Source organism: Dermacentor andersoni, chromosome 1 (assembly GCF_023375885.2).
Source record: "Dermacentor andersoni chromosome 1, qqDerAnde1_hic_scaffold, whole genome shotgun sequence".
Lineage (NCBI taxonomy): Eukaryota > Metazoa > Arthropoda > Arachnida > Ixodida > Ixodidae > Dermacentor > Dermacentor andersoni.
In genome coordinates, this window is record NC_092814.1 from 134,609,842 (window position 1) to 134,621,859 (window position 12,018).

Consider the following 12,018-nt stretch of genomic DNA (forward strand, 5'->3'; position numbering starts at 1 on the left):
GCAGACATTCGGTTTGTGTGTTTTATTATTTCTCTAAGCTTTAATTTGTCTAATTAAGCAACATATTACACAAATAACAGATGTTGCCTTGAATAATTCTCGAAATATTGTGTCACCACGAGCGAAGTCAAAGTGCAAACACGTGTACGTAGGCGGCAAGCACGTCTATGTCATCCTTCGCCTTGGAGCGTGGCGGCCGTGAGGAGAAGGGAAAACGGCGTTCGGTTTTAAATTTCAGGTCTTTCCGCGGCTCGCAGCGATGTAATCCTTTGCAGACACGATCGTTATCGTGCAACGTGTGCTCTGCGCGTGTCAGCTCGAAATGGCCAGACCTGGTGAGGGGCCCTTTAAAGCTGTTGGAACGTGCGCACTAACACAGAGCGGCGAGCGGTGAAAAATGATAATTGTAAAAGCAAGTGGCGAAGCGTTTTACTGCAGTATCTACAAGTAGGGTACGAAGAGCTCGGCGCACGTCCTTACCAATTCAAGGGATCTGACAGCTGAATGCACCCGATATGAAACATGAGATGAAGGGACTTACGCCTTCTGTACTGCAACACGCACGCCACCCGTCTCGGCACCGCAGCGTACAAGATACGGAGTGTATAAGGTATTAATTGGCAAGGAATATAGATCACTCATTTCGACAACGCGTGTTTAACGAGTACAATTATATTTGGCGCTCTGGAAAGATTACACTGGACTACACAGTCGTCACTTGCGATTTCCGTTGAAGGTCATATACAATAAATGATCTACGTCTACTACTCTCAGTCCACTGAGTTACATACTAAGATTACTGGAGGGAACTCTGTCGGCTAGTGAAAGCGTTCGCCGTGAGCACGGCCATTCAGCGAGCGTGGGATATATGGACTCTATAATAACGTTCTGGAATGGAACTTTGTCATGACCTGTTCGTTATATAGCAATGGTATATCTATTGCAGCAACGTTTAACCTTTTTCGAAATGTACAGAGAAATACGTTAGAATATCGCTTGTTTACACTCGCGAGTATGTTTCCGTTGACATAAGTACATTTAGAATTATCGATGCACTCAACCCAAAGTCCCATAATTTATTCATGCGCTGAACATTATATGCTAACTGTTGTGAACGACAACATTTAACTGCTCGGGCCCTAACAAACCAAGAAGGTCGATGCATTGTGAACAATGTATTGCCAAAGTGTAGGAAAACCCACGCAGCTGTATTCGTTATTCCCAAGGTGCCTGAATAATCCTCACGCCAGATTCATTTAGTCAAATCTGTATGCTCAAGACACACGAAGTTAGGCACGGGCGTCGATTATGATCATTGAACCCATTATTTACCAGCCTTTAATTGCTTGAGTCGAAAACCAAACATTCATTTTTACGGAGTTCAGTCTTGCTTGCTGTCACCTCTGGAAAAAAGTGGAGAAAGTGTCATTTGCACAACAGTGGCGCAACTGTCTAGCCAGGTTTTCAGGCTAGCGTTCTAATTGGTTACATTCCTGGATATCCCTGCCAGCGAGGAGAATGATTGTTGTATTCGATATGCTACTGCAATAAAGGGCGCGTGTATGGGAAACGGAGACTACACTGACAAGTACACTCTGAACGTGAACTAACATTATAGCTAGAACGAAATTGATTTTTCTATTGAAATACTCATAAAACGTAGAAAAGCTCTAATTTGGCGTGAAGATGTTCTATTGAAGAATGTAGCCAAATTATACGTAAAAAAGATATGAATTAGGTATTAAAGAAAAAAAGAGAAATAAAAACAAATATTCATTCTTTATTGTCCAAGTACCACTTGGAATATTTGATGATCAGAGTGATAATTTAAACAAATAAAAAGGGTTAAGAGCACGCTTTAAAAGTTCAGTTCCCCACCCCTTCTCATCGCAGAAATACAGTTCTGGCTACGTGACAAAGGCGGATAATGCCTTAGTTATATCGTTTGCACACAGGTGAAAAAAAGAGAGAAGGCCGCACTGACGCTTTGTCAAGTTGCCCTTGGCGAAGACCACGCGGCCACCGGCGAGAACAGTGCCGTAAAAGGCGGCGATCAGGTCGGCGTTGACGCCACTGTGGATGCCCGCCAATTCTCCCGCCTGGAAGCCCAGCTTTCGCAGACCAGCCGCAACGCGCCGACACATGTCCTCCAGCTGCCGGTACGAGTACGTCTCTCCCGTGGCGTCGTCCACCTGCGCATGTTTAGAAGGCTGGACCCTGGAGCTGTTCCGGTCGAACAACGACGACCTCCCCTATGTACTGCAAGGTGGATATGATGACCGCCCTCCTTTCGCCCTCATTAGTGTGCTTTTACTAAAATCAATCAATCCGTCATATTAATTTTGCCACTTGGTAAAATCCAGCGTATTAGCTGCCCCTTCTCATTGTTTTGCGAGAGCACACGTCAGATAATGACGCAATAAAAGCTCGAACAGAAAAATCCTAAAGCACGAAAGAGGTCCTATGTATGGGAAAATTGTGCAACCTTGGTAAGACTTCGCAGCAGACGTGATTATCCAAGGCCCGACTGCCTCGCGACTGTTGCCCGTAACAAAACGTCCAACACCTCTCTTGCGAGCGCAGTTTGCGCACTCGATTCACTTCGCACCACATTCGTTATGTCATGTCCTTATGTCAAGTCCTTATGTCATGTCGAGCAACAGGTTTAAGAACGACATATCTTCGTGGGAGATTTTATTATTTCGCGCGTAGGCCTTGTGCGCGTAGCAAATGCTATATACAGGAACACTAGCGAACACTAGTGTTCCGGTATATGCTCCCGCAGGGAGCATAACTGTCCCGGCGCCACTCGCACCGCTATTGGCCGAGCGCTACCACGTGGTGCAAAATGACGTCAAACGTTCGACTGCGCCGCTGCAAAGGCAACTTTACGGGCGCGACGCTGACTGTTTCCGTCAGTGTCATCAACACTGCAATCAGCGGACCATCGAGCGTGCGTTGCATTAATCGGCTTCGGGTTGCAGGTACGGTATTCGACGACATTAACTGAAGGAATTTGGTGAAGTTATACGAAACACATCATACTGACACTTGTATTCCAGTATGACGGGGGTGCAGCGCACCAAACTGCACAAACCGCACGGAAGGTGGCAAAGCTTTTTACGCGATAGCGTGCGGACGGACAAACGTGCGCCGGAGACGATGGCTACTGCATGTGGGCCCAGCCGGCCGGCTCCGAAAGCGACCAGGATCACATTATATCCCCCACTGTTTTCACAAGTTGTACCGCACCCCGTACCAAGCGGACCCATCCCTCGAACTTTGGTCCCCTTAAACCATCCCTGGATTGTTTCAGGTTTTCCTTCATCCTCCACACCATTGCATATTGCAATAACCTTGAAGCGTCCTTGCGTGAATTGCCCCGTGATCGACTTGTTATTCAACTTCCCAATTATGTATGTTAATCTTTCTTTGTTTTCAACAATTATGTACCCTCTCCTGCTATGTCTTGCTTATGCAAGATGGCAGTATTTGTAAATAAATAAATAAATAAATAAATAAATAAACAAATGCAAGGTGCATTTGCCTTGTTTACAGAGGTGAGTTCGGCTTGTTTACACTAACCCCCGTATTCAGAAATGCATCTTAACTTGAAACCCACGCTTGACTTGATTTAAATGACGCCTGTCGTGAACGCCCGAAAGGAAACGCAATGAGCGTCTTGGGCACGTTCACGCGAGACGTCAGTTATATCAAGTCAAGCACAGGCTTCAAGTTAAGATACATTTCTGAATACGGAAGTAAAGCAGCATTTATTTCGAGTAACACCCCTGTTAATGGTGAAATGCGTGCGCCGGGCATGAAAGGTTGTTCACTTGTACGATTTTTTGTGTACATGTGCAGCGCGACACAGACGCGGGACAAAGAATGAACGACACGTCTTTGTCGCGCAGCACATATACGCCAAGAATGTTGACTTACCAACTCATCCAATTCGCTGTGTTGCTTGTACGATTGTTCTGACTATGCGGGTCTACAACAGTGTGCTCAAAGCAGAGCAAATACTATAGCAGATACAATTCGCCGGCCGCACCCGGGTGTTTCTCTCCTCTGTTTCTCTTTTAATTTCTTGTCGGCGTTCCGATCTTTAATGTAGCGTTGATTGATGTGCTAGTGTTCATTGTTTTGCAGTAAGCGAAAACATCGCGCGCTCCCGCTTATGAGGCAGGTGTCATGGCTTCAGCATGTACCGCCTCCAATATCTTGCTTGTTCGATCGGCCTTAGTGGACGTGAGTATTGCAAAATTTTTGTAGGTTTAGTAAGCGCTGTGTTATAGTAAATTAAACTGAGTAATATGAAGTGATAAAGAAAATGTGTTGTCATATTACAGTCTGCAATGTGTGAATAATTACTTTGCAAGTTTGCCATCCTACGTGATTAGTACAATAAAAATAATCTGTTACTCTTAATAGCTTGTTGCCTTTCCAGTGGCGCCCCAAGGCTCCAAGAACCACCACACTTCCCTGCTACCACCAGCCATTGCGGATCTATTCCCTTGTACTAAATAAATTTGATTAGAAGCTCGTACATCTTGAATCTTTTTCCACTTGCAGATTTAGTGCTACGAAGCAGCTGTTTGCGGTATGACTGAATCGTAAAAATAAGCTTTGCATAGAATGTGCGCATGTGAACATCTGAAATGCGTTTAAATCTACGTGTCTGCACCGCATATATCGAAAACGTGCCGCTGCTGTGAAGGACGGTTAGCGATGAATGACGGTCACGGTTAACCGTCACTGACATAACTGCACGCACGGTAGTTCGCTTGGCGACGATCATTAATCGGCATGTTTCGGCAGTCAAAATGCGCTCACATAATTATCCATCTGTGAGAAGCTTTCTTTAAACACCCTTTAAACCTTTCTTGCCTTCCGGCCTCGGTGAGAAAACTTCATGTGCAGGCTGGAAAACATTGCCCGCTTTTTGTTGCAAGGTAATGCGTGTTTGCTCGCGAACTTTTGAGCTGTTCAAACCATGAGCGTAGACAGGATTTCATTTCGGGGGATCGAGGGAGGTCGTACACCCCATACGCACGTTCGTGAGTGCGTTTGTTCGTGTATATATATGTACATACAGACTAAACATTTCGGGGGGTTGGTACCGTACTCCCCGACAGCTACGCCAATGGTTCGAGTGTAGCCTGCATTAAAAAGTGTCATCTTGTTCAGCGCTTGCGAACAATTGCCGCATTTAGCTCGTGACCAGCAGACAAAAAAGCAAATGGAACACCGTGAGGCATTTGCCTCCTCCGCGCGCGAGGTGTGGCTACACTGCAGAGCTGGAACAAAAAGTGCACCTATGCGCAACTCTGCTCCCTGCGGGAGCATATACAGGGATACTAGCGAACCCTTAGCGAATCCTAGTGTTCCTGTATATGCTCCCGCAGGGAGCAGAGTTGCGCATAGTTCCGCCGCCGTGATCCAGCTCTGCAGCGAAGCCACTCCTCGCGCGCGCAGGAGCCAAATGCCGCGCGGTGTTCCGCCTTTTTCTCTGGTGGTCGCGAGCTACAAGCGCCAATTGTTCGCAGGCGCTTAGCAAAGGGCACTTGTTAATACAGGCTACGCTCGAACGAGTCATTCGTGCAGCCGGAGGGGGTGGGCTTCCAACCAACCGAAACTTTGTATGTACCTATGTAAACACGCATATACAAACACACACACGAACGTACAAATATGGGGTGGGATCGCCTTCGATTCCCCAAAATAATATGCTCCCGTGGCTCGCACAGCTCCAAAGTTCGCTCGCAAACGCGCAGTACGTAGCCACAAACAGCGGTGCAATGATTTTCAGCATGCATATGAAGTTGTCTTATCATGGCCAGAAAGCAAGAAATGTTTTAAAGAGTGTTTAAAACTTCACACACGTAAGGTGGACACTTAGCGCATTTTGGCTGCCGAAACCAGCCGATTAATGACCGTCGCCAAGAGAGCTATCGTGCCTGCAGTTGTGTCAGTGACCGTTAACAGAGCGCCATTTATCACTAACCATCGTTCACAACAGCTGCACGTTTTCGATACATGCGGTGCAGACACATATTTAAGCGCATTTCAAATGTTGACATGTGCACATTTTAAGCAAAGCTTACTTTTATTTACTATTACTATTTAGTAGTACTTACTATTTAGTAGTGCTTACTATTTAGTAGCAGCAAATCTGCAAATAGAAAAAGATTCAGGATGCAGGAGCTTCTAGCTGCTCCTCTGAACGCACGATCGACGGTCCACTGATTGCAATGGCGATGCTACTGACGGAAACGACGAGTTCGCATGAGTCGGCGATGCGCCCGTAAAGTTGGCTTCGCAGCGGCGCGGATCATTTGACGTCATTTTTCGCGCTCGGCCAATAGCGGTGCGAGCGGCGCCGGAAAAGGTATGCGCAACTCTGATCCCTGCGGGAGCGTATACAGGAACACTAGCGAATCCATGACGCGCGCGACACCTCTAGCCATCTCGAACAAACTGCAACAGCGCTGAAGGTGTCTCCCCTCCGCTCAGATGGCGCCACATAACCCACGTTCAACGTTTTCTCAGATTGTTGAAGATGGCGTTATCGACTCCGCGCGCATAGAGTTACTGTATATATGGCATATAGCAAATAGAGAAACTCTGCGCGCGCATAAGGCTCCTCTAAGCGTTCGCCGGCGACTTATTTCGGGCAGAGCGATTACGTAAAGGGGTCTGCTCTGAAAGCAGATGGTTATCAATGTGGGAATAAAACGATGTCGATGACTAAACCGTGTATGAGGATTTCTTGCCACTTATTTTTACTTGAGGGTCGCAACGTCGTCATAAACACAATATCGACTTGACATTTTTTTTTTTGCAGTTGTGCAAGCACCACAATACGGCTGTGTGTTTGGTTAAACGGGAACGCGCAAAGCTTGTATATGTTTAAATATAGCGATGGCAAGCGATAAATTAAATAAACGAACGTAGTGTTTTCAGAAGAGCCACATTCACATCCAACGTACATGTTGAAAACTTTGTTAAGTGAAGCTTCGGTGGAGCGGTGAATTGAATGTTATACAGTTAAATGTGGTGCGTACAAATAATAATAATAATAATAATAATAATAATAATAATAATAATAATAAATTATTTTCACAAACTGCAGCCCCTGGTGGGGCCATAGCAGGAGTGGATAATACAATACAAAAAAGAAATACAACAGGCAACAAAGGAAAGCTAAGCGCAATGTTGAGGGAGCACAGATAAGAATTCGTTTACTGGGAGAGAATGGTTGGTTCCTGGCAGCGAATTCCAAGTTTAAATTGTTTGAGGGAAAAGCTATACTTAAAAGTATTAGTGCGCGCAAAAAATGGTGGAATGTTAAGCGCATGATGTCTACTAGAAGAGATTTTTGCAAAGGTGGTATATTCATTACTGGCGAGGCGACAAGACGAATGAATAATGCCGCGAAAAAATTTTAAAGCATTAACGTGTCGCTGTTCGGCGAGGGATGTTAGGTTGAGTGAGGGCCTGACCGACGATGGTGAGAACTGGGGGTCATAATGTTGGTAGATAAATCTAATGGCTTTCCTTTGGACGGCCTCAACGCTGTCTATTTCGTACTGCTTGTAGGTATTCCTAACGATACTACCATACTCAAGTATAGGGCAAACAATAGTTTTATATAACAGTAATTTAGTGCCGCGCAGAAAATTAGACAGCGGGCGACGTAAATAATCGAGTTTTTGTAGAGTTTTAGTTGTAATGGAATCAATGTGCTTTGACCATGGACAGGTTAGCGGTGAAAGTGAGACCAAGATATTTATATTCAGAAACGCGTTCAATTAAATTATCATTAAATTCGTAGCTGAGAAAGAACGGGATAGCTTTATTAGAGAAGGACATAACGATAGTCGTGCGGAAGTTAATATTCATTTGCCATGTTTCACACCATTTGGAAAATCTGACGAATGATGCAGTAAGGCGAACAGGAAGAGAGGGAGATGAAATGATGTCATAATACGCAGTCGTCTGCATACATTCGGATTTTAGATGATATCTCACGTGGTAAATCATTAATATATAGTAAGAAAAGAAGAGGACCGTGGACCGATCCTTGAGGGACGCCTGATGACACATCCACCACCGAGAAATTGATCGAGTTAAAGCTTACGAATTGAGAGCGGTGAGACAAAAAAACTATCCAGTTCACTAATTGAGGGTTGTTAAGAATGGCATTTAGTTTGAACAGTAGTTTTAAGTGAAGTACGGTATCGAAAGCTTTGGAAAAATGTGAATATGGTGTCAATTTCAAATCCCTTATCCATGTTAGAAGCTATGTCATGCGTGAACTCGATAAGTTGTGTTATTGTGCTAAATTCAAGAAATTCCATAATGCGTTTGTATATTATAGGCTCTAGTATTTTGCATGAATATGGTGTTAAAGATATTGGCCGATAGTTAGAAAGTAGTTTCTTAGTACTGACTTATGTAACGGAAGCACCTTAGCCATCTTCCATGATGAAGGTACTATCCCGGAAGTTACCAATTTATTCAAGATAAGAGTAAGGTAGCGTGACGTCCATAAGGCATACCGAAGGAGGAACAAATTCAGGATTCCTCCAGGCCCTTCACTTGAACCGATGGTGATTATTAAATGCTTGGTTTGGATTTATTTGCCATCCCGCCTCATCTTAATTCTTTTGACATTGATAACATTCTGTTCCCTGAAGCCCTCCAAGAGTTCAGCCTCAGTGAGCTCCAGCAAGTCATTGTCCGAGACAACGATGCGGGGTGTGTTCATCGTACGGTGCAGGTTACTATTACTTGGGTCTCCCCAAATGATACTAGTTTCGGCAGTTTGTCATATTGCTTCTGATTGCGGAGCTCCAAGAGGAGCTTACCGCTTGGCATCCTCGAAGCCTTATATCCTGGACAAAAAAAAATCAGTCAAAGACTTTGAAACAAGGAACGGTGAAATGGTTCGCACTGGTTTGTCTGAGTGAATTACATGAAAACGAGGGAAGTTGTGAACTTGGCGTCCGAAAAGCTGAAAGAGATCTTTGGTGCGCCCTCGTTTCTGAGGATGATCAGGGAGTTTAGGAAAAGCGTTCTCCATAAGTATAGATGTAGTTTTCGCCCGGAATGCCGACCACCTACCATGGAGCCGAACAAGGGATCTGACAGAAGTTCCTGCAAGAGAAACCCTGCCAACGCCAGCCGTACATCGCTGCTATAACCAAATACAGTATAACCAAGGCTGGCTAGCCACACAAGGTTAACCCTTGCCGCCGCGAAATTCGGAAGTGAAGAGAAGTGAAAAGACGATCGGAAAGTTAGGAAGATGAAGATCGGCTAGGAGGACAGGAAAAGGAGACTGTCGATTTCCCGCAGGTGGGTCAGTCTGGAGGTGCCATCTATGTGAAGCGGAGGCCAAAGAGGTGTGTTGCCTCCGCTGGGGGGGGAGGGGCTTAAAGGTCCGAACACCCGGCATCGGCTCAACCCCCAGGATCCCCTTTCCCCAGACACGGCTACGCAAAACACGGCTACACCCGGGAGGTTCCGACCCTCATGTGCTCGGGTACGTGGTATCGCCACACACCAAAGGCATGCTGACACAGACCCCCCTGCGGGGACAAATTACCTATGACTCGACATTATGTACACACGTCTTATTCCTAATTTAGTGCTTGATTACGCAGAATGTAGGTGAACTCACCGGCACTGTTTCGTCGGTCAAAATTCCATGCGATGTAAGCTGCAGCAACCGTGGCACATATCCAATTGATTAAAAATGTGGTAGCCGAAATATGAGAAATTTAGGAAAAACCAAAGGAGCCGTTAAATATCTTCCGCTATACCATTAAGAGGTCTGGGTGCTTTAGAAGTACCAGTTAGCCGGCATTATGCGCGCAAGTTTTATGTCGTGATTTGACGTTTTATTAGGTAGAACAGAAGCGGACTCACTGACACCACTTTGCCAGTAACTATTCCGTGCTATGTACGCAACCTCTTCGGAAAGACTCACCAACGAAGAAAACACGGCAGCAAAGAAAGATACGCTGAAGAAAAACGTACGGGGTCGCGCGCTATTCTAGTGACTACAATGCCATCGCATTTAAAGCAAAAAATTATGCAGATTCCACACAGTCTAAGAATCTACGTTCCGCGAAGCACATTGCAGAAAGCTGGCTATTCAGCATCGTTTCGGTCTCTACAAAGCGCTACCAGTTGAACCTACGTGTTTCTCTAGTGCGAGAAATTGTGTGCGTGTATGTGCGTGTGTGTGTGCACACACACGCGCGCACACACACATGCACGGCCACGGCGGCCGCACAATCCCGGCCACGGCGGCCGCATTTCGATCGCGAAATGTGAAAACACCCGTGTACTTAGATTTAGGTGCAGGTTAAAGAACCCCAAGTAGTCCAAGTTTCCGGAGTCCCCCACTACGGTGTGCCTCATAATCAGATATTGGTTTCGGCACGTAAAACCGCATAATTTTTGTTGTACAGCGAAGGCGGCTCGGCGAGGTCAATGGCAAACAGCATTTAATAGCGATGACGTTTTGGAACATCGCCCTTGATCAGGAGCGGCTACTGCCGCATCAATCTTCGTGTTGGATCATATCGGCACATGGGAAAGATAACCAGAACTTAAGGGTGTATGAACGATACAGCAGATGCTCAATGCCGCGTGAGGTCCTCAAGATAACTGACTATACGGACATAACAATAGCGAAACATTTTCCCGTCGTTTATGGAGTCACATAAGCCTATTTTCCCGTCTCTTGCTGTTAAATAATCACCGCCGAGACTATTTTGCCATGTAGGCACCCGCCCTTTCTTTAACTGTCATTTTGTGTCCCTTCCGACCGCGTGGAGCATCCTAGCGATAGCGGAGCTGCGGCTTCTCGCGAGCTAATGAGGAATCGCTAAAGAGAGTGAAAAAAAAAATAACCTTAAAGAATGCGGCTCCCGCTGTAAAGCAACCAACAGCAACGCACCGCTGTCTTAAGGCCAGAACGGTGCCTGCCATAAGGGCTACATGGCACGTATCAAAAGTCAGGCGTTGTGCTATTCTATTATTGTGCTGTAAAGATTAAAAATGAAAATTGCAAATAACTGCTGAAAGAACCATATGTTATTGTGTTGTAGCAATAAGGGCAAATGTTGTACCGTGAACGTAGACAGCTTGTTCGACGTTCTTATTGGCCTGGATTGAGAAATTTTGCTCCAAGCTTAAAAATAAAAAGCGAGAGAGAACGCTCAGCTACGCCGGGGCAGCCCATTTCGGAAGCTCATTTCCACCATACAGCATTTTGTCCTCTTTTCCGTTTTTTCCCTCGAGCATTTCTAATTTCATTGAGAAAGCATTCCGAAACTAGCACTTTGGCTTTTCATTTGCATACGAGCTTGACGAAGTTGCACAATCAATATCGACCGTCGACTAAAAAGATGCCGCGCACATTAGCGGAAGGAACACGCAACCGATTCTAAGAGCTTTCGATTTGTTGCCTGCTGGTATTATTACTTCGTTGTCGCAAGTCAAGAAAGAAAGAAAGAAGGAAGGAAATAAGGCAATAAATTTATTGTCGTGTGCTTTCCACCCCGGATCACTTGAATTCATGCCTTTTGATCTCTGAACTGGGCGACTCATGTGAAAACAGAGGCAATGGCCTGAACATTTCGATAGTACGTGTACCCAACATGACCTCAGGTTCTTACTCTGAATGGCCAAATTAAGCTTCAGTTAAGATACAGAAAGAGAGAGAGAGAGACGGAGTACATTAATAAAAGGCAGGAAGGTTAACAAGGAGTGAGTCTGCTTGCCTACCCTGCACTAGGGTAAGGAAAAAGAGTAAGAGAAGGAGAGAAAACGAAGTTTTGATGTCACAGACGTGAAAATTCTGAGCGCTCTATCACAGGCTGTCATTCGGTGCGGTGGACTTCAACAATCGCAGTAGCGCTTTTGTGGCTTTCTGAGGCTGTGATATGTGCGACCACGGTTCTAAGATCTTGCCCAAAGAGAAAGTCTTTTGTCTAGCTG

The 12,018-nt window shown here is 45.5% G+C and overlaps 1 protein-coding gene across 3 annotated transcripts in view; it reads right to left on the reverse strand.

Moving 5' to 3' along the window:
• The window catches only part of LOC126545932 (probable 4-coumarate--CoA ligase 1), a 91,789-nt gene that overhangs the window by 46,030 nt on the left and 33,741 nt on the right, over nt 1-12,018 (reverse strand). For all 3 annotated transcript variants that reach the window (XM_050193983.3, XM_072287252.1, XM_072287253.1), the window contains exon 2: nt 1,985-2,192. In XM_050193983.3, the coding sequence (XP_050049940.1) occupies nt 1,985-2,192 (208 nt within the window). The remainder of the gene's footprint in view (nt 1-1,984; nt 2,193-12,018) is intronic.